Source organism: Haliotis asinina, chromosome 10 (genome assembly GCF_037392515.1).
Source record: "Haliotis asinina isolate JCU_RB_2024 chromosome 10, JCU_Hal_asi_v2, whole genome shotgun sequence".
In the NCBI taxonomy this organism is placed as follows: Eukaryota; Metazoa; Mollusca; class Gastropoda; order Lepetellida; family Haliotidae; genus Haliotis; species Haliotis asinina.
In genome coordinates, this window is record NC_090289.1 from 47841161 (window position 1) to 47865196 (window position 24036).

General features: G+C 41.7%; 1 protein-coding gene across 1 annotated transcript; it reads left to right on the top strand.

Moving 5' to 3' along the window:
- Positions 1–11232: 11232 nt before the first annotated feature.
- LOC137299154 (uncharacterized) lies at positions 11233–23824 on the top strand. Its single transcript, XM_067831705.1, has 12 exons — positions 11233–11296; positions 12510–12730; positions 13303–13408; positions 14804–14935; positions 16005–16133; positions 17365–17591; positions 17954–18096; positions 18678–18826; positions 19509–19590; positions 20972–21146; positions 22238–22358; positions 22857–23824. The coding sequence occupies exons 1-12, from the start codon at positions 11233–11235 to the stop codon at positions 23015–23017; spliced, it is 1710 nt and encodes a 569-aa protein (XP_067687806.1). The 3' UTR covers positions 23018–23824.
- The last annotated feature ends 212 nt before the right edge of the window (positions 23825–24036 follow it).

The following is a 24036-nucleotide window of genomic DNA, read 5'->3' on the forward strand; positions in this document are numbered from 1 at the left end:
TTTTGTGATGATACCTTTCACGGGGAGTCGTACAGCAGTCAACAGTGTCCATCATATACAGGTAACGACTCATATTTTACAATAGCTTCGTACTCGCTGTTACGATTTCCGATAGTAATAAATTTTACAAACGACTGGGGTTGTTAATTCCACAGGATGTAAACTGTGAGTTTAGTTATACTATACCGGCAATATTCCGGCTGTGTGGCGGCGGTCAGTAAATAATCGAGTCTTAATTAATCCAGAGATGAACAGCATGAGAACTGATCTGCGCAACTGAGAACCGATGACGTGTCGGCGAGCCAGACCACCGGATCCCTTCAGTTGCCTCTTACAAGCATAGTCAGTTTTTACGGCAAGCATGGGTAGCTGGAAATCTATCCCAAATCTATACGAGCAGGGTGTAGACAATACCATGAATGCACACTGATCGAGCTAGGATAGTGCTTTTACAAAGTGCAGAATAATTAACATTCTACTACTACTACTACTACTACTACTACTACTACTACTACTACTACTACTACTACTACTACTATACACACAAAGAGCTTAATTTTAAGCACTTCCTGTATATTTTTAAAGACAGGCTTTCCCTAAAATGTTAAATTGTGAATTTATTGGTGAATGGGATCCTCTGAACATGCAGTCTATGGTGTTCCGCGTGTAAAGCAGCTTCCACTTTCTTGACAACAAAAGAAACGCCGCTCGGTTTTCATACGTTTTTATACATGAACGCTTACTTCTATGACATTTCATATTTTCAAAACTTTTCTTTTGCTGTTCAGTATATTTGGAAACTACGCTTTGGCATAGTTTTTAAAGGTATGGTCCATGTATTGTTATCCAAAGGTGTGATCTTAATCTAATATCGGTACCCATCTGTACCCATCTGACTGAGAATATTATTAAACAGTCTGTCTGTCTGTCTATGACAGACCTGTCGTTGCTAGGAGAGACAACCGGTATTTCCTTCTTATGAGTTGAATTGCAACAACAACATTTCCCAAATATATATATGCTGGATATATATGCTGGATTCTTTTATTCCTCGTTCATCGATTATTGATGAGTAAAACAACAAACAAAAAAATCAAATCGTTGTTGTACATAATTCATGTATCTACGGGGATCCAATAAAAAGAAAATGGATGATTGTCGTGATTTTGTTTGACTTCGGATACTGTATCTCCCACATAGCCGCCACCAGCGTCAGCGCGAGTAAGTACATCCAAATGTGGCATATCGACAATAAAGAAATTACTCATCCTCACAGCGGTATATATCTTGTCATTAGTTACAACAAATGCATTTAAAAACACCCCCCCCACACACACACCCCCTCATGCCTCATCAAATACTGTGCCGTTACGTGTTTACAGAACATGTTCCGTCGGTGATATCCTGTTGGTGTCCGACAAGGCTGTTTACATGAATTATAACACCAGCCTTGTTAGCATGCGATATATCCGTCTCCCAGTGGATACGAGATTCACTGAGGTTTGTAACAAATACACGCTTCAGTGGGTGCTCCACATGTCTTCGCAAACACTGGTTATATTTGAACACGACGCGTTCTCAAGGCAGATTCTTAAGTGTATACCACAATATCGAGCGGTTTAAGGTGTGCCTTTACCTATATGAATACCCGAAGCCGCGGACGTATTGACATTATGGGTGGATCTTGTATGAACAGAAACATTGAGAAGAATTAATGTTTTAATAAGTCTCTTTTAAAGAAAACTTTAAGGTGGTGATGTGCCTCTGGGTTGAGCTGAACTGAACGAGATGTGTCATTAAGGAAGTGAAATGTAGGTAGTGCAAACATCTGGCGAAGATTTAATGTTAAATGTATCATGACTACTGTGTGAACATTTGATGTAAATTCAGAAAATATTTAATTAAATTACACCACCACTTCTGTCTTCCATTTGTTCATAACTGATAATCAGTTGGCTCTAATTACCTGTTACTTTTCCTTGAGTTTTCACCTTCGAAGGTTAAAACATTACTTTGGTTGTTCTTAAATGTGCATATACAACTTGTTCGCATCTCCAAAACGTTGTGTTCCTCATAATACAAATGTCTACATTCCTAAATTTTCTCTCTTGAGAGTATTAAGGGTAATGTCATGCAGAGGCGTTATAATTATTAACGCTTGTACATCAGACTTTAATTTGAATTATTGCCCTACCTTTTCCCAAGCTCTGATTGAAATACGGCATCAATGTCGATGGTTACGTACAAATTAATAATCCCGATAAGTGTTAAAAGTCCCTTAATCGAATGATTCCGAAACCGTTATCTCACACAGACCCGTTTTTGTTGTTCACCCTCCATTAAATTATGAACAATAGGACTGATGTTTTATCACTCTCATAGATATATTCTTAAGCTTTGAGCAGACGCTTGTGAAGATATCCCGCTGACAAATATTTCATAGCTTATATTCAGACTATGTGTAATGTGTTAAATTTGACCAGTACGTCATGTCTTCCTCCTGTGATTTATACCCTTTATTTTCATTTCATTCTTACCCTTTATTTTCATTTCATTCTAATAACGTCACGTCCCTCCTGTTTCAATGTGCATATTTATAGAATCCAAAATACGCCATATTCAATGCGTTCTCTCTCTCAACGTCACCGGCGTGAAAGGGTGGGAATGGTCTTCGAACTGATGCTATTCATCAGCTGGAGATGAGTTATGGGGCAAGCAAATAGTCGAATAAAGTGCTGGGTCTAAACCAACAGCAGTGACAAGTATGGGTTAGGTGAAGTGTTCTCGGTGTCCGGGTAGACGGTTGCAGCGATCACCAAGGGAGGGTGCAAGTGTGTTTTGAACTGAGGAATTATACCCATATACATCGATACTTGCAAAACAAAGAGCGTGATCAAGCGGGAATTATCAGGTGAGAACAAATCCTTTCTGACAGAAGTACAAGGTGAACGGAACGACTGGTGATATATATTTAAAAAGGAAATATATGAATAATGTAATCATGTAATAGATATATTGTCTGATATACCATTTCTGCCGATGGATATAACTCTTATCCCCCAATCCTTCCTTTCTGATAACAGCCTTCGTGGGTGCTCTTTCTGCGAAGGTTTGAGAGACCCTTGAACGCCTTTTGTTTAATAGTGTTGCAAAATGCAAAGCTCCGACAAAGCGTTTATGCAGTTTTACAGTAGACAAGTGAAGGTATTATCAGCAGTGACAAAAGTGATGTCCAAACACCGGGTGTCAACACTAGTTGAATGTGATTCACGAATCATGACTGTTCGTTCAGTGAACTAAAAAACTATGTCCAAATATAACTGATAGTGCGTTTGTTTGTATATTATGTGTATTACACGAGCAGACATTGATTTAGTCTGCCTGTTTTAACTGACACCGTCCGCTAGAATTGTCACAATTAAATTCTTCAAACCGCAGAGCTAGGACACATACAGTGGTGTTTGGGAAACAAGATTCCTCGTACTTCCTTGACGTCAGTTATCCCGAAACTTACGATGTTCGTAATGCGTGTCAACATAACCTCAGGCCGGGATACGACCAGATAGTAACTGATAGTGACATTTGATATGGCGTCTGTCATTGAAGTATTCAGACCAGGTACCGCTTTTCTTGCAACAAAATTTAGGGGAAGATTCAAATGAAAATATGTTTAGAGCTGATCTGACTGGGTGTACCTATTATGTAAGATGTTAAAGAGATCAAATCTCAAACAGCTACCAACGTAATATCATTAATAGCGTGTATGCGTATTCATTGCTGCTGAGATAAAAGAGACAACTCCAAATAGATTACTACTATTTGGTACTAATCAGACAGATGCCACGTTAAGATGAATTAATTTTCGTTTCTTCAAATTATTAATACTCTTTGGCAGCGCCAGAGCAGCTGTGCCCTAGGTTTGTAAATATCCACACGCATACATGCATACATGCACACACGACCTTTCACATTCATGCTAACCCATCATCTCTTGCATGAGGGCCTATAATTAAGGCTTTAAATTGTTAAGTGTGATTTTGAGAATCGACATTGAATGTTGTAAGCTTAATAACAGCTACCGTTTCGACCTGACTTCAACTAGAGCTACAGTTTGGATGATATCTCCCAAACTGATATCACGTCAATGTAATTACTGAGCTGGTTCCCGCTCCCTTCGCGCATCAACAACTTGCAACATGAGAGATAGGGCCCAGTTTATGTATTTGTGATTGCTTTGACAACATCGCTAATCCCTCTGCTTCTGGTGTATGTCTTACCCTTTACACTCGAGACACTGGTTAATACAGACTAAGAATATGGAAGATGGTTACTGGATAATAATCTCATCTCACCCTCCTGCATTTTGCCATGAAATATAACTTGTCTTTAAGTCCATAAAAGTTAAAACGCCGTAGTTTAAATCTCCACTCGTCACATCAAACGTCACTCAAGTCATACTTTCTATACATAATCGTTCCCTGCATCAAAATTTACGTTCGCTTAAATACTTTCATAATTAATAATACAGACAATGTAACACATAATTAATAATATAGACAATGTAACATCATGTAACACCATGTAACACCACAGTCTCCTTATTTCGTTAAATATAGAACAAAGAACAGAAACAATAACTTGTTTATTATATTCATTTGATACAAACTGGGTACATGCTTGCTTATCCTATCCTATCCCGAGGTCAACGTACTTTAATCTTGTCTAGACCCCAATCTCAGAAGTGTATTACAAATATCCTTTCCATGAAAATTAAGTTGTTTTCTTCGCAAACACAATGTTTAGCATCATATCAAAATACACTATACGGTAACGCTATATAGCGCTACTGGTGTTTGAAGCAACAATATTCATTCCCAAATTCAGAGATAATAGCATTATCATAATTATCACTTGTTTATTACTCATTGACGGTTCATGGGCATAACAAAGTAGGACATGCAAAATGTTCAACAAGATGAGAAAATAATACGTCAATTAATGTGTTTAATGAACTTGGATGCATTTTTAAGGGTAGATATTTCGCTTGAAAAACAAATTTGGCCAGTAACAATACGATACATCTGACAATGATTTACGTATGGCTGCAACACAATTACATTTAAATAAATGATGAAATTTATCTCCAATCACATGTGAATCACATAAAGATACAAAATCACCACGTTCATCATCCCTTGCGATTAGCTTCATCAAATACGAAAGAGCAAGGAACAGTTCTGTCATTATTACATTATTATGAAGTCAAATCTGATCGATGATGATATGGTTAGCTCGTCCGTTGGTCACGCCGAAGGCCGCCGGTTCGAGTTCCCCCACGTGTACAATGTGTCATACCCATTATCGGTGCCCCATGTCGTAATACAACAAAACAAAAGCGTGTAAAACCCAAATCACTCACTTGCTCAGATATGAGTGTATCCACGCTATTTGGATCAATATCATGACTTGTGTCTCCTAAAGCGATTTTTCTTCAAGGACATTTCTGGTCTGGGAAGATCTCTCGTACCCGTCAGTCAAAAGGGGTGCTGAGGCAGCTTTGCGTTCTCTTGTCCCACTCAAGTTCTGGGTTCGATTTCACAAGAATGCAATGGGCGAAGCCAGAGTCTGATTTCTTCTGCTGTGAAAGTCTGGTACTTTGCTTAAACTGGCGAAAACCACGCGTACGTACTTCCATAAAAGACTAAATAGTGACATCAGTTGGTCGCAGTGAGTGACCTACGTAAAGCGTGTTGCATTCTGACGGTCGTGATTGTAGTTACGGTCACCGTAGTTGGCTTTGTGGTTGTTTGAGCTTGTAGTAGTAGTAGTAGTAGTAGTAGTAGTAGTAGTAGTAGTAGTAGTTAAAATGTAGCAAATCTAGCCTGGCTGGTCAATTCTTTTACCAGTCCTGCCAAAATCTAGCCGGTACTCCACTTCCGTTCTAAAGTCGTTTTCAAGAAGCTAAGGCAGAGAACTCTGTTCTTATAGCAAACATATCGGCTTCTTTTGCGATAATTTTATCTGTTTTATTATTCTAGTATCCGTTGGCAATATTCTAAAAGGTTGTTATTATGTGTATGTCACTGGTTTGCTAAAACCCGTCCCCCACAAATTCACCCTTCTCAGACGTTGAGGCAGGCTATCTTTCCTATACTACTACTACTGCTACCACTACTACTACTAGTAGTAGTACTACTATTATTGATGCTGCTGCTACTGCTACTGCTACTTAGAATACTACTATTACTTACGGCACTGACAGATACCATTTATCTTACAACGAATAGTATCACAGCACATGTTAATGTCGGTCGTAGGATACGTTTGGTAAGAAGGCTAGTCTTTACCAGGTTGGAGTAGACGGGTGTATCATATCTGACAGACACGATCGCTGTAATGTGTTTCATTCACACCCTACAATCGCATCGTATATTTGGTTCAGCCTTATCACCAGCGCATTTACACATAATCTAAATTTATGTGTGACGTCACCTGCTGATTATACCGAGTGGAACTTTTCATGCAAAGTTTCTGTCATTCGTGTAGATTATCAAGGCGAGGAAGATACATGAAAACTAAACAAGACCTAAGAACATTCACTGATACTGTAAAATCATACATAACTGAACAAGAATTAGAATTACTGTCTCATGTAGTTCATCATAATGTGACCTACTGACCTTGAATTCAATCTCACACGGTCTCGATACCACTTGTCTCACATGGGTTTCTCAACAGATGTGTAGGATAAATACTATCTAAACATGGATAAGACATGAAACCATTGATACAACAGATATAGTCTATATGAACAGTCCTGCCGACGCAAGTAAGGTTTGGTCATTTGTAGCAGATTTCTCTTTCCCACGATCAAATTCGCCATCTGCTGAGCGTATTATTTTTTTAACTATTAAACACACAGCAAGACTGATAAAACCGAGACTTTCATGTGAGGAAAGTTTAACGTTGGTAATGGTGACCTAATCGGTCACATCCAACCTAGGATCTGCCTGACTGAACGGATTACAAATTTAATTTGCTGCAGTATGCTAAGGCCATGTCATGTTTGTATTTGACATATTTATAAGAATATCATGCAAACCCGTTCACTTGTTATAAACATTAAGAGATATACGCCAAGGACGTTTAGTCTTGTGAATAATTCTCTGCTTGAGACACCTGTCCATGATACGTCCACCGGAACCACGTACCTTTTTTACTGATATGCGGGTTACAGTATAAAGAATACTCTGAAAGCAGACTGGAGCAGTCGTCATTGTTTCTTACAACAAAATATAGCTAATGGCATTAAATGATCTCCGAGATGTACTGACTATTTATCCAAAACCAAAATCCTTGTGTTTGTCACTACCATGACTTTCTCTGGCTGTTCATCTACATGTATTTGTTCAACTGATTGTGTTGGTATAGATGTACCTCGTGAAATCATTACTTTTAGCAATGCTGAAACAACATCTCTTAAAACAGGTTCGTTTTACAGTATGCCTTATATTACCGGTCAGAAGGGCATCCTTTTACGTGAATCATGCTGAATATTTCTTTTGAATAGCATTTGAAGGTGATTATTGATGATGACCAGAAGGGTGACGAGACCAGATATTGGATTAGTTTCAGCTAAGGACACTCAGGTGTCCGGCGGCTATCTGAGACTCAGGCAGATGATTAGATCGGCGTTTTAATGACATGTCGGTAATGGAATACCTCACAGCTGACCAGTCGGTGCCTATTGTTATGAAATGATAATCCAAAAATATTTTCGGTGTTTCTTTATTTGCAAGTAGCCGTTAGGATGAAGCATGGTGCCAGAGTGAATATAGGAATTCCTACTTGAGTGATAAACATTTTTCATTTGCCAGGCATTTGTCGTATTGTTGTTAATAGTTGGGTTAGATGTAGAGGGTGAACGTTGTCCTGACGATGTAAAACGGAATGCAGACTTATCGAATGAGTGAGATTTACGCTTCCTTCTCAGTATCACGCGCGCTCACAGACCGACACACACAGCCTCGCAATCATCTACAACTGACATCCTCCGACAGCCTCACATGCGTCCGTATGTATCGCCTACTGCCTTGCACTCGTCCGTATGTATCGCCTACTGCCTTGCACCCGTCCGTATGTGAGGCCTACTGCCTTGCACCCGTCCGTATGTAAGGCCTACTGCCTTGCACCCGTCCGTATGTGAGGCCTACTGCCTTGCCCCCGTCTGTACGTAATCTCTACCGCCTTACACATGTCCGTACGTAATCCCGACCGCCTCAAACGGTCCGTACGTGAGGCTCATCGTCTCTATCCCCTCCGTATGTAACCCCCACCGCCTCACACCCGTCCGTACGTGAGGCTAACCGCCCTCACAAACGTCCGTACTTGAGGCCCATCGCCTCATACCCGTCCGTACGCAATCCTCACCGCCTCACAACCGTCCGAACGTGAGACCCACTCACTTAAAACCCGTCCGTACGTGACCCAGGCTGCCTCACATCCCTCTGTACCTAAAACCCACCGCCTCACTCCCGTCCGTACGTAAACCAACTGCCTCTCACCCGTCATTACGTACGTAACCCTCACCGCCTCACATCCGTCCGTACATAATCCCTACCCCCTCACATCCGTCGATGCAAATCGATAAAATGTGTAGCGGTAACTAATGAGTTAATGTCGTGCATTCTATGCAAATGTCTGTTATATTTGTACCGGCTGTGAAGGTCTTCAGTTAGATGGTAAGGCAAATTAAGTGGTGTGTCATCTAACTGAAGATCGTGTTGGTGGGAGAAGGCTGGTATCCTGGTGTATGCAACGTCAGGAACTGATCACCCAGGCGGAGAGGTGCATGTTGTTGTTGTTTTGTTGTTTCTAATTGTTAACTTTGATTTCATGATTAAAAAGAGTTTTAGTTAGTGAGTTTAGTTTTACCCCGCATCTCCACCATATATGTTGCAGCTGTTAGTGTACTCGTATGTGAACACAAGCCTCAACCCTTTTTGGGGAGTGAAACATTCTTCTTTATTCCACGTGTATGTTACTTGACACCACAAAAAACTCTTCTTTTTTTACTGGAGTTTTATCCCTTTTTACATCATAAAAACGGAAAAGTAACATACTTAACCGAGCAAACCCCATGTACTGGTTAGAAACACACATGACGGGTTGACTTACCCGTCACAGTACCTAAACACTACTGCCTCTCACCCGTCATTTCGTAACCCCTACTGCCTCACACCCGTCCATACCTGACGCTTACCTACACACACCACCTGACCCCAATCTTCCACAGACTTCACCCATCCTGCCTAATTTTCGTGACACGCATAAGCCGACTAATCCATAATTTCGTGAAACAGTTTATAAACTGGATTTAACTGTCCATATTAATAACGTGACGATATAGCAATCCTTCAACATATTCTCATGATTGAATGAGCAAGGGTCGTTACCGTGCCTCTGTTTGACGTTGGAAAACTCATTTTTCAGCATCATTCTCATTATATATTCTTCTTCGAATATTATTATGACAATATTTACAGCTATTATAACGGAGGAAAATTACCTCTGTCGATGTGTCCCCACCCGTAGCTTGGACACACCTGCACATATAGCTTAAACACATAGACGGGAATGTTATTAGTTGACACTGTGTACTTCAACAACGTGCGACCAAGCCCCTCTATGTAAACCTAAGACTGGTTTACTTCAGTTGAGCCGATAGATACAGTACATGACTGCAGGGCTGGGAGGTTTAACGTCATACAGACAACATAAAAGATACCCATTCTGGGTGTTTCACGCCACAAAAAGAAAGAATATTTCCCACTGTGTAAAATCACGGACGGTGGCCACACCTCAGTTATTACTGATGCACACGTCAGTGATTGTTTATGTTTATGGAAATGTCAGTTTTTGATTAATATTTAAGTGTTTGTTTGTGAATATACACTTAAAAATTGTAAACTGATTTTCGGTCTTCTGAAACACAGGCTCTCGTGTCATTGCGAGGATTAAAGATATTTTTAAACATGAAAATTTTGAGATGAGTATTGTACTGTGGAGAGTTTCAAGTCGGGGGGTCATCTCAAAATTTTCAGACTAAAAAATATCTATAATCCTCAATGACACGAGCGCCTGTGTTCTGTACACTTCCTAAAAGATTAGACGGGGTGGTGCCTGAAAATATTTAAAGACGACTGTAATTTTAATAGTGCGCCTACGATTATTGTCTCGGGATGTATACCAGATTCGTATAGACTCTCAAATATACTTCATTATAAACCAAACCTGCAAATGTTACGCCATGAGCGGGTATTAGGCTATACGTACCTGGATGTAGCGCTATGCAAATATCCACATAATTATTAGAGGACGATTGTAGCCTTGATAATTTAAATCAGAATGTAGACTTAATGCTGAGTGAGTTTTACACCACTTTCAGCAATGCTTTAGCAATATTACGGCGGGTGGACACCAGAAACGATCTTCATTCTTCATACATTACGAGAACGTTTTAACCATTTCTCTACCCCACAGTTGATGCATCAGTTTGCCGGCAAGTGGTAATGATTTTGTTCAGATATCCAAGATTTTTAAAAATTCACAGCTAGGATGAAAAACTGTACACGCCCAACCGTAATCTGTTGTTCGATATATGTGTTTACAATCTGATCGATATTGGAATAGATGGAGTTTACAAACATTGTAATAGAGCTGACGGTCTCAGTCAATCTCACAGACAAGAATATAAAAACTGACAAAACAGAACTGTATTTACTGGAAAAGTGATCGGGCAAGCGACCGTTTGGTTCCGACTAGAAACTACCACAGCAACCCACTCTGCCTCTCTCATTACAAAATTCGTACCTTCGTTACGTGGGTAAAAGTTGATTGGGCGTACGGTAATTTTAGAGTTTGGCGTTGGTGAGAATGGTTTTAGTAATATGTGTCACTGTACACCCATTTGGGAAATCGAACCCTGGTCGTTACTGACCCAAGATTTCAGGAGCAGTTGAATTCTATTAGCCCATCTCCAAGTGGGAAGACAGGTGTTGCTGTAACAAATGTTGCTGATGTTTATTGGCTTGGTAAGAAAACTGACGAGCACGGGTACAGAATCAGCGAATCCTGACATCCAAGGGACGCAACTTATCCAAGGGACGCTTACTTATCATGATATGGATGAAACACTAACGACGTGGACTTTATTTCATTGATGTTCCAGAGATGATGTCATCATGGATGACCTGTCTGGTGGTGCTAGCGGCGGTGGGTGTCGTCACTGCACAAGGTATGTCTGTCTACGATAACCAGGAAAGGGGCCATCACTGGATAAGGTATGTGTTGTATGTCCAGCCAGTCTTTGATAACCAGGAAAGGGGTGATCACTGCACAAGGTATGTGTTTGTATGCCCAACCTGTCTTTGATAGCCAGGGACTGGTCCATCACTGCCGACGGTATGTGCTGATATTACCTGTCAGTGAAAGCCAGGGACTGGTCCATCACTGCCGACGGTATGTGCTGATATTACCTGTCAGTGAAAGCCAGGGACTGGTTCATCACTGCCGACGGTATGTGCTGATATTACCTGTCAGTGAAAGCCAGGGACTGGTCCATCACTGCCGACGGTATGTGCTGATATTACCTGTCAGTGAAAGCCAGGGATTGGTCCATCACTGCCGAAGGTATGTGCTGATATTACCTGTCAGTGGAAGCCAGGGACTGGTCCATCACTGCCGACGGTATGTGCTGATATTACCTGTCAGTGAAAGCCAGGGACTGGTCCATCACTGCCGACGGTATGTGCTGATATTACCTGTCAGTGAAAGCCAGGGATTGGTCCATCACTGCCGACGGTATGTGCTGATATTACCTGTCAGTGAAAGCCAGGGACTGGTCCATCACTGCCGACGGTATGTGCTGATATTACCTGTCAGTGAAAGCCAGGGATTGGTCCATCACTGCCGACGGTATGTGCTGATATTACCTGTCAGTGAAAGCCAGGGACTGGTTCATCACTGCCGAAGGTATGTGCTTGTGTTACTTGTTCTTGTTAACAATGGAAGGGGTTATCACTGCACAAGGTATGTACTTGTATGATCTGTCTGTTTATGATAGCTTAGGGAGGGGTCATCACTGAACAATCACGCGCATGTATTACTTGCGTAGTGGTAATAACTGGTGAGGCAGTTATCAATGCTAAATGTAGCTGTCTGTGTGTTAGAAAAATTGAAACGACTCAAGATGTTTCCTCGCCATCTACTCATCGTCCAAGAATTCTTTTATACAGTATAATTATTCATAAAAAATAAATAAGGTTATGTCACTGAAATGGGCGAAGCATTGTCACATAAGGTTATAAAGCGCCTAGGTCATACACACTGAAGGACACGATTCAGATATTCTAAATTTAAGAGTAGATTCTGAACTGTTATATTCCTTGAGAGATAGTTGGTCGCATTTTGTTGTTAACCTCAAGTTCACAATACACTTCTGTTTTCAGAGTTCACATTTGTAAACGATGTGACTGTTGTTGTTCGTGAGGGTCAGGCTGTACCCTTGGTCCTCCAAATCACAAGAAGTGGGGTTCTAACGAATAATGCCACGGTCACCCTTGTCGCCCTGGAGTACACAGACAATTATAGCGAGCAATGGCGGATACCAGTGGACTTTCTCGCAGGGGAGGCTACTCGTTTACTTCCGCTAGGAACACTCGACGATAATGTAAGTTGTTTGCTGTTATTGCATTCGCAATTCCCTTATCGTACTGATTCTGTGACTGTTGTTTTCTCTCCATGAAGATGCGTGTTAGAATTGACCTTCAGTAACACATCTACCATGTCTCCAGCGCTTGCCCTGCACATAATGATGATGAATTCCGGTTAAGAGTTGACGTTCAGCAACACTATAGACTGTCTATCCTAACATCACTCCAGCCCCACACGTGAAGATGTGGAGATCTGTGTTAGAACTGACCTTCAATAACAAATCTGTTTACTACCATTTGGCATGCCCAACACATTATAATGTTGAATTCAGGGTTAGTGTTGACCTTCAGAATCACAGCTGCATCTTCTAACACCACCCAGCCCACACATGAAGATGTGGAGTTCTGTGTTAGAACTGACTTTCAATACCACATTTGGTTCCTGGCATCACACAAGTTTATCACATTATGAATGAATGATGTTGCATTCCGGGTTAGTGTTGACCTTCAGTAACACTACTGTGTCTCCTGTGTCCGTTCAACATATCTATGTGCTCGCACCCAAACTAACAGGAAATACTTTCTGTAGATCCAGGAACCAGACAGACTTTACATCTTTGAGATCGTAGCGACAACTGCCGGGAACACAATCGGAGCCAGGCCGCGCGTGTATGTGTCGTACGTAGACAACGACGGTGAGTGGCGAATATGTGCTGCCGTTAGGTGGCGTTCAGTTTTCAACTGATGTCAAGTCTTTCGACTGCATAGTTAGATATGCTGTGAAAACACAGTCCTTTTGATGCAGATGGATCAACTTCACATAGACCACGTCAGAAACGCAGAGCGCTCATGACGCTAATCTAATGTCAATGTGCTGATTCATCAAAAAAAAAAAAAAAAAAAAAAAAAAAAATGATAGTAACACTTGCAGTTGGACTGTCCAGCAAATTGCACCACCGTAAAGAGCAAATTGCATCACCGTAAAGTAATGCTCTGCCTAGATCCCTTTGTAATGACTGACTGTTCTTTTTATTATTATAAATGCAAATTAGACAAGCTACGGTAACCATATGTCTGTACTTCTCCCAATTGACGGTTTTGATTTTGACATGTTGCTGCACTGTTCTACAGTGTTTTCCTTATTGACTTCAGTTCGGAGCTTATACAGAATCCAGACAATCCAATGAACTGTAAATGAACGAAAAGTGTAACACGATAAAGTTCAGAAACCACTTACCTTAAAATAGGTACTATATTATGTCTTCGATGATGCCATTTTCCAAAAACATCGGTGTGGAATCAACGTTTCTGATGTTGGCCGCCATCGCTTAACGCATGGCTGATGTTTACCGATACTGTTTGGAAAACGATAAGTTAACATGTTGTTGCACAGTTTAGTACTGGTACCAGGCAGCGAATCGTTTTGGAGGTGCTGTTAGTTTACGACGTCTTCTAGTGAGTCCTAGATTTGACATGGGATTTGAGTAACAAACACTGTGGTAAATCCTTAGGTCTGGGCAGCCACAGCATAAACTCAAAACCCAAAATAGGGAATCGCAGTGGTTTGGTCATAACATCTACGAATGATGTTGGAGGTGAGATGAGGTTCAGGCTTATTGCACTAATACAGTAACTCCTTGAACATGTATGAGTGAGTGAGTGAGTATGGTGTCACGCTGCGTGGAGCAATATTACAACAATATCACGGCTGGAGGCTCTTTGAATATGAATATATCAGACATAGTATGCCAACCCCTATCCGACCGGCCCGGGTTCTATTCCATTAACGCAGAGCGCCCAGCCAGGGCTACAACAAGTACATACATTTTACACGACATGGGGCGGTGGGGTACACTAGTGACTAAAGTATTCGCTCGTCACGCATAAGGCCTGGGTTCGAATCCCCACGTGAGTACAATGTGTGAAGCCCATTTCTGGTGTCCGGCATTGTTGGAATATTGTTAAAAGCTCCATAAAACCATACTCACTCACATTAGATATGACGCAGCCTTCGATCCAGTCTGATGATGTATGAGAATTATGTTTCGATGATTGTATTTGAATGTTATTTCTATTTCGTCGCTATGTAGGTCCTGCTCTGTTTAACTGCAATGCTGGCGATGTATGCCAGAACGGCGCTCCCTGTGACCCTGACACCGGAGAGTGTAACTGCCAAGGGACATCTGTGCCAACAGCATTCAGAGACTGTCGTTTACTAATTAGTGAGTGTACCTCTTTAATATTTCACCAACAATATTAACATTACGAGGAAAAAACAAGAACTGGTAATTTAAAAGAATTTTGCAACAAGGATAAAGAATGTATTAGTCCCGACCGCCTAAACTCCTTCACCAACAGCCGATTGCGTGTTCCGGACGAATTCCGTTTTCTTAACGACTTGCCCTTCAAGGAGTTGAAAAGTTTTCTCTGGTATGTCTTGAAATTGTACTATTCGTGGTCAAACTTTACGGCGAGTGCAACATATATGTTCAAGGTATATCTGGTTCAGGTGGTACTATCCCTTCCAAAATCCATTCGCCATGAGGTCTGGGATTTTCTAACGTTTGAAGAATATTTACCTTATGAGAGAAGTCAACGCGGGAGAATATTTCAAGTGGCGTAAATGTTGTTAATCTTTTAAACCTACAAGGATGGATCCCTGAAAATCTATGATGACACCTGGTGTTTTCCAGATGACACCAGGGATGGTGGGCTGGAATAGTGGTTTGGGGGTGTTCGAACCACGAGATGCACGTTTAGTGTAGAATATTTATTAGAATAATAAAAAAAAAAAAAAAAACCACGGAGTTCGATCACCAGGAACTAATTTTAATTCACTTTCTTAGCCGTTAAAGCTATACATACTGTATTACAGTCAAATCCTGATGAGTCGAACGCCGGCATCTCGAGTATTATGCATAACTTGAAGTACCTGTCGGTCCCGACAGTATTCCTGTCATCATAAACATACCTATGTCTCGAACACATCGATAAGTCGACTTTATTAAGTGGTTCCCAGGGATTCGATTTGTCAGGATTTGACTGTAACTCCTCACGGTGATTGAGTTGGAATATTTGCACTATCTGTGGTGTAAAACAACATTCAGAGATGTGTCATAATTATATGTTAAGTGCAATATCTGTTTCGTCCGTTTGACAGCTTGTACCGTAATGTCGTGTTAATGCAGAATTAAATGGTAACCCCATGCTAGAACTGTGTAGAGTGTTTGTTAATATAGCTGAGTTTGGGCGTTGACTACGGAGTCGAATAAATGACGTTGTCGTATGCAGGTCAGCTGGATGCACCCATGTGTTCTAGTGTAACGTGCGGGCAGGGAGGGGTGTGCGTCAACGACGGCCAAACAACGTGTGTATGTCAACCAGGCTATGTCGGGGACACCTGCCAACTGAAGCAGAGCTGTAAGTACCACCACCCTTTTTGTCTGTGGCGTCGATCGTGTGACTGATAGACGCTTGTAGAATCACCGATTTGTACTGCATCGCGTTCAGTGGCCCTCCCATGCAACAAAAACAGCAACAACTATATTTGTTTTCTGTGGCATCTATCTCATTTGGTTGGCAGACGACTGTAGAATCGCGTTCAATTGCGTTCCCAAAGAAGAAGAAGAAGAAGAAGAAGAAGAACAACAACAACAACAGCAACAACAACAACAAGAACAACAACAAAGCTTCTTGTCTGTGGCATCGATCGTGTGGTTGACATACGATTCACAAATTGATAGCGCATCGCTTTCAGTTGCCCTCCCATGAAAACTGGGAACAATAACGTCAAACCAAACTCCGTGAAGACCGGGATAAGAGTGGTTACAAACCCATGCTTGTCTTAAGAGCCGACTACCGGGATCCAAGTTTCGACATACTCACGTCAGTTAGTTGCTTTATGTCAATATTTCATTTGATGACTGATGAAAGCCTGGGAGACTCAGGTCTTACCGTTTTGGTGAGACCGCGACGAGTAATGTTGACATCTTAGAAACGTGCTCGGGACGACTCGGGATTCGAACCCATGATCATAGATATCACAGCAACTTGTAGCGCTTAATGTGACCGGTACCACCCGACATGCTCCCTGTTCTCTCAGGTCCTTGGCATAACCTGTGTATTTTTCGTTAAGAATATTCTTCGGTAGAACATTTGATGTTCCAAGATTGATTTATAGTTTCTTGTTTAAAGCCACACTGACAGTCCATCTATATGACGGAAATCTCTAAATAATCGAGCCTGGACCAGATAATTCAGTGATCATCAACATGAGCACCGATCTACGCTACAGGGATGCGATGACATGTGTCAGCCAAGACATGTGTCAGCCAAGACATGTGTCAGTCAAGACATGTGTCAGCCAAGACATGTGTCAGTCAAAACATGTGTCAGTCGTTAGTCGCCTCTTACGACATGCATGGGTTGCTGAAGATCAATTCTAACCCGGATCTTCACGAGTTGATGTTCAAATAGGAGCGATGGGGTAGACCTACGGTTAAAGCATTGATTCCCCACATGGTCACAATGTGTGAAGCTCATTATTTTTCTGGTGTCCCCCGCCTTGATAGTGCCGTAATGATAAGACGGAGTAAAACCACACTCACCCACTTAAAGATTTAAATGTGTACCATCAACTTGACTGTTTCAGACAACGTGGATTGTTATGCAACGAGGATGTGCTTGAATGTGGACCCTCCTGTTGGTTACATCGGAGAGCGTTATGTTTTGGGTCGTCAAGGCATCAGCCAATGCAGCCTCAAAAACGTCGCCAGCGCCGTCAGTCTGGGCGACAACATCCCATCCACCTGGACCGGTTCCTACATATGTCTCAACCACGTGGACGGCGTCTGCGGAAATGCAGAAACGACAACAGAGGTAGACCGCCCTACCTTTCTGCGTGGTGGTGTGAACACTCAGAAAACCTTTTTTGAAAGAGTTGAAAGGTTTCGTGGATACGTTTACATAGTCTTGTGTTATGACGTATGTGCCTAGGAACATTCATTTACCTCCACAAACTTTGGTAAATACATCATCGTATCCACGCTACGTAGATCGACGTTCATGCTGTTGACCACTAGACTGCCTGATTCGATTATTTACAAACCTGCACTACATAGCTGGATATTGCTGATTTCGGCAACATATAAAGAAATCATCCACCCCCTAGCAAAGTTAGACACAATAACTCACAATACATTATTTACATATGAATTCAGCGACATGATGTTTAATTGCAGCCTGACCGAACCATCACCCGGGCTCGTAAAGTGATGATTCGTCAGAATTCTCTGAGGACAAAGAACGACATCCTCTTCACATCCTACTGCAAATTCGACTCCTCGGGGACGATCGTCATTGATCAGACAAATATTTCTCCAAAGTTAGTGCATTACTTTTATCATTCGTAACGCCTCTTTCCGTGACGTACATGAAGACAGGTACCTGTGTGGTACGCCATTATTACCCAAAATCGTGGCAAACCAATCAAATCGCTTGTAGCAAAACCAGGGCTAGTCTGCTGCGTCTTCTATTGTCCCCGGCAAAACGCGTTTCAAAGTATGAAAATGGCGGCACTGTCGAACATTAAAACGTCGCTAAACTAGGCAAAGCAAAATATAAATTTCCATGCTAAAGGATCCGCAACTTTTAACACCGAAACATCTTTACAAAGGTAATGACTGTATTCCCGTTTTGCCCGAGGGATATGGGATATTCTTGGAGCTGCCATGTTTGGAAATTCCCTGCCGTGTTCCCTGACGTGATATTGCTGGAATATTGCTAAAAGCGGCGTAAAACCATACTCACTCATTCTTGTGTTCCCTGCCGTGATATTGCTGGAATATCGCTAAAAGCGGCGTAAAACCATAATCACTCACTCTTGTGTTCCCTGTCGTGATATTGCTGGAATATCGCTAAAAGCGGCTTAAAACCATACTCACTCACTTATTATTATGATTACAGTTCTTCAGGGTTAATCCTTGTGAACACGACAAACAACATCAACGCCGCCAGAGTGTTTATTGTGGACCCGGTTACCGGAAATACGGTATCATCAACAGGAGTCAACGTTGGGGAAGTGGTGTGTTTTGCCTTCGTCATTGAGGCAGTAGGTATGTGGCTACAATGCGCACATCGCAGAATAAATGTATATTCCACATCTGAATTATTGAAGATTATGGACAATGTGGAGGGAAATATACTTTTCTTGTACTTTTATACCCTTAAAATGCCAACACCACAAGATACGCATCTTCTACATGGACAGCATCAGCATCAAGTAATTACAGTAGCATTTATTTATTCTCAACCTATTTATCCTTATTTATCGTTGCATTTCCTACTTAAGTGTATACTTGTAGATGTTAATATTCCGGTAACGAGCTCACATAATTGACCTAATTATATTACATGTGCATCACACAGTAGTAGTAGTAGTAGCAGTAGTAGTAGTAGTAGTAGCAGCAACAGCAGCAGCAGCAGCAGCAGCAGCAGCAGCAGCAGTAGTAGTAGTGGTAGTAGTAGTAGCTACATGAATGTAATTTGTTTATTACAATAGGTCAAAGTGGATGGAGGTAAAAGATACTGATCACTTTGGTGGGTGAAAGAAACAAACAGTAAAATCTCTTTCTCATTGTTTCTTTTAAGTTTAAGAATATATTTAATTTTAGAATATTGAAGTAATACGCACGTGCTGCCTACTTCTGACGTCTAAATACATTGTATATGATTTGGTACAAGAAATCCCAACGAGACATTTCTCATATAGTTTAATACAACGCTGGTCCTTCACAGGCTACACGGCACTCCGTCTTGACAGCGTCATCGCCAACGACCAACTGACGCCGGTGACCACATTTGGTGTTCTTGCAGATGGGTAAGATGAATCAGCGTGACTATTTACCGTAATATCGTTTTGGTGCCAGTAGTGTGTGAGGTTAGAGGAGTTTTCAGGAACACAACAGAACAGAACACAAGTTACCCATGCTTGTACTGAGTGTCTTTGTCATAGTACCCGAACACTATTTAATGCGACCATGACATCGACCTTTGGTCTCCTGCCAGGGTTCTGAACGACTGCTTAGTGCACGTATCGGCCTGGGACTCCTTTCACAAAGGACTAAGGTGATCGTAAGTTACTAAGGTAACCTTAATGTAGTGTTACAAATGGGTGTCATGGTTAAACTTAGTAAAGGTTGCTTCGTGACAGGAGACGTATTGATTAACTCACGTGAAGATAGCGAACCATCCAGCAAGTATTTCCCGAACGCTTCACTCTCTCCAGTTCGTGAACATCGTTTATGTTTGGTCTTCAGTAGTTTTGCTTGTGGGGAAGACGACTAAGGGGGTCGTTTCATAGTTAGTTCATGCCACCGTCTCATAACTGCGGTGATAGATCTTTACGATGTCACTCCCTTGCTCGTCGCTGAGGTAATGCCGATACGACATCAGACGCAACTCAATTAACTCAGTTCATTCAAACTCTTTTCATACAGCTGGAATATCCCAGTGTTCGATTTTAACTTAAAACAAACTTCAAACTTCATGATATATTTTCCCGGCAACACGACTAGTGAGGATCCGGGTTAAACTTGATCTTCAGTAACCCATACTTGTCGTAAGAGACCACTAACGGCATTGGGTGATCGGGCTCACTGGCTAACACATATCACCGTATCCCAATTGCGCAGATCGATGCTCATGCTGTCGAACACTTGCTTGTTTGGTCCAGATCTAATTATTTTACAGACCGCCGCCATATAGATAGATTATTTCAGAGTGCGGCTTAAACCTAAATTAAACATACTCGTTCACTTATGGCGACACAGAAACAACACGACATGTCAACGTTGTGGGGTGAAAATGCGCTATATTGCTTAGCGTGCCAGATAGTTGTGATCGTAGGTTCGAATCCCGTTGGAGTAAACCAGTGGTTAAAACGTTCACTCGTCATGTCAAAGGCCCAGGTTTGATTCCTCACATGGGTACAGTGTGTGAAGTTCATTTCTGGCGTCCCCGCCGTGATATGGGTGGAATATTGCTAAAAGCGGCGCAAAACCCAATGCACTCTCTCATATCCCCGTGCGCCCTGACTACGCTTCTAGGTTTCTCACCTCACCCAAACAATTAAGTGTCTCTAAACGGGAAAACACCTGAGATTGTTTTTTTGCCACCATGCAGCAGAGGAACCATGATAAAACAGGAACACAGACAACCGCGACATTAAACTCTACAAAATCAATGTTTCTGTGTTCCAGGTGCCCCATAACAGGCAACGCTAAGGTAATCCAAAGTCTGCCATACCTGCGAAACACGACCGACACAAGACGGGTCGACTTCTGCATCAACGCCTTTGCCTTCCGAAACAGCTTCACCGTCGGCTTCAGATTCCAGCTGTCATTTTGTACCGCCGGAGACAGCGCTTGCAATCCGGTAGGTTTGAAACTCCACCTAGCAGGTGAGGGGATCGTGGTGGACAATGTTTGCACTTCACTTAACATGGACGGGATTACCAATCTGGCTACATTAAAGGACATTCCTGGAGAGCCATAGTCTTATGGGATCATGATATTACCGTTTCGTTCACTTTTACCAAGTAGGGTCTTATATGTTGTAAAGATAATACTCTTGAACAAAACCGGGCTTTTATTGCTCATGTGTAAGAATACCTTAAAGTGCTATGTCATCATTGGATTTAACGGCTTAATTCACAACAACCCACCTTTTGCAATAATGGAATTGTCGGACATGCAATCGATCATTGGACCAGTTAACGGAAACAGTAATTTGTGAAACCGCCAAGAGCACTAATTATACACAAAAGAGAGTTTACGTACCAAGGACAATTAGATTTGTTGAATGTCCCGCCAGAAGGTTGACACAGGAACCGAGTGGAATGACACTTAACTTTATCAACATGTACCTGCCCTCTACCTAAGGCAATTTCAAGTAATGAATACTTTCACCAAGACCATGCCAAATGTACGTTTCTTAAAATAAGTAACCCGATTATTATAATCATGTTGTTAGTCTGTCAAAGCTGGTGGATATAATCCATCCTGCTAGCTGAGGGCATTCTAAAATCTTTTGTGAGTCGTATGCGTCAGTTATCTGATATCAAGGTAAATCAGAAGTTGTGTCATGACATAGGGATGCACCTGTGCCTTTGGGAAAGGGCGAGCGTTTATTGCACCACAGGTGACATCATCACAAACACATGCAAAGGAAGGTCAACACTTCACTTGAAAATGAATGGGAACAAATCTAACCAGGAACACCCCAGGTGTTCATTTGTTATCACATTGACAAATAGTCACCACACACACACTCACAAAAAACAAACTTTGAACAATATTGTTGAGACTTTCATGGGGCCTTGAGTTTTTGTAACCCCCCTTTAATGACTTTAGCGCATCACGCCCTAAGAAACGCTATCAGACAGTTTACCATCGATTTTATTGCATGCTGTTCCAAGCGGCGTTAAACCAAACTCACTCACTCACACACTTTCGTTTGTTTTCTAGTACACCTGTTCGGGTAACAGACCGTCATATGGCCGGAAGAAGAGAGCGTCAGGGGAGACAACCGAGGTTCTAGAAACAACAATTGTCATCAAGAAAGACCCCATCACATCTGCCAGAATAGGTAAGCAGGTTGGTTGTTGCCTAGTTGTTTAACACCGAACACAGCAATATTCCAGGTATATGGCGGCGGTGTGTAAATAATCGAATCTGGACCAGACAATCCAGTGATCAATACCATGAGCATCCATCTACGCAACTGGGATACAATGACATGTGTCAACCAAATTAGGGAGCCTGTCCACCCGATCCCGTCAGTCGCATCTTACGGCAAGCATGGATTACAGTAGTAGTAGTAGTAGTAGTAGTAGTAGTAGTAGTAGTAGTAGTAGTAGTAGTAGTAGTAGTAGTAGTAGATGAGCCAACGATTTAACCAGTAGACCACCCCACCACCCAAGTAGCAGCGTTCTTAGTGGTTGTAGTTATGGTTCAAATCGTATTGTTTCATGGTGACGGCATGGAGGACATGCAGTTGATACCGTGGTCGCGGTCGTGGTGGAGGAGCTAACTGATGGGAAAGGAAGAACTGTGAATACACATGTATTTATGTTTTTTATTCCAGACGGTACCACCGAACCACCTTCCTCATCAGTGTGTGAACTCACATCCAACATCGTCGCAGCGTTAGCCACGCTTGGAGTCCTCGCAGCCATTTTGATGATCGTGACTTTGATCATCCTCTTACGCGCAGTGAGATCACGCGATATCTCACGAGACAATTAGTGCCGTGCTGGAATCCAAGAGCAGCAAGCCATTACCACCATTATTAGGCATTTAATATGAAAGACGAGACCAGTGCTAAACGTTCTTCCTGTCGTGGCTTCTTTGGTCTATCATCTGATGTATCTTTAAGCGCTCCCATTATCTTTAAGCGCTGGTAAAAGACGTACGTCATGTAACGTTTAAAGTGTTGCTAGGGGTACTTTTTCGGAAGTCATTGCCAATGATACCAAATTTTCCTCCAGTTTACATGTTTCCACTGTACAAGTATTGATTTTTTTGTATTTTTTCAAATATGTCTTTTACGACACCATTATTTTAACGCAATCATTTCTTTCCACAATTCACAAGACGGTTCGGCACGTAAAACATCAACAGGATCTTGTGTTAAATCAATGTAAGGTGCTTTAAAATATAAATAGCCACTTACTTCCGTGGCTGATGAACATTGATCTCAGTACGTTATATCAGAGTATAGGGGGTATTTTTGTGCTGGATCTCCTTTGAAAGAGCCAACTGTAGTCAAGCGACTGCCGTAAGGTTATATATTTGGATAATCTGCAGGGAAGTAGTAGCGCTGCAGTGACTTGTCGGAAAGGTGACCATACAATGTTTGTGATAATTCAGAAGTTCATTTTAAACTCTGCTCATAAACACGCAAATCACTCGTACATTTTAATACCGGTGTGCAGAATGTTTCGTGTCGCACACGACTGCAGATGTTCATACCGGAAGTAATGAAATTCTGTGCATTTTTGTAAAGTGAAGCGTTGATATGTGTTCTTAAAATAAAGTGGATTACTTACTGAAGTTAACCTGGTACTATTTCTGGTCTGGATGCAGTGGAACGTGCTTCACAATGATGCCAATGGATTGTCTGGCCAATACTTGATCACACTACAGCCTCAAGATTGCACATCAATGTGAAAGAAAGAAAGAAAGAAACAAACAAACTGTGAATGACCGTTAAGTCGCACACTTTACATTTCTTAAGATAGCAGCGTCTTCATACACACTACACA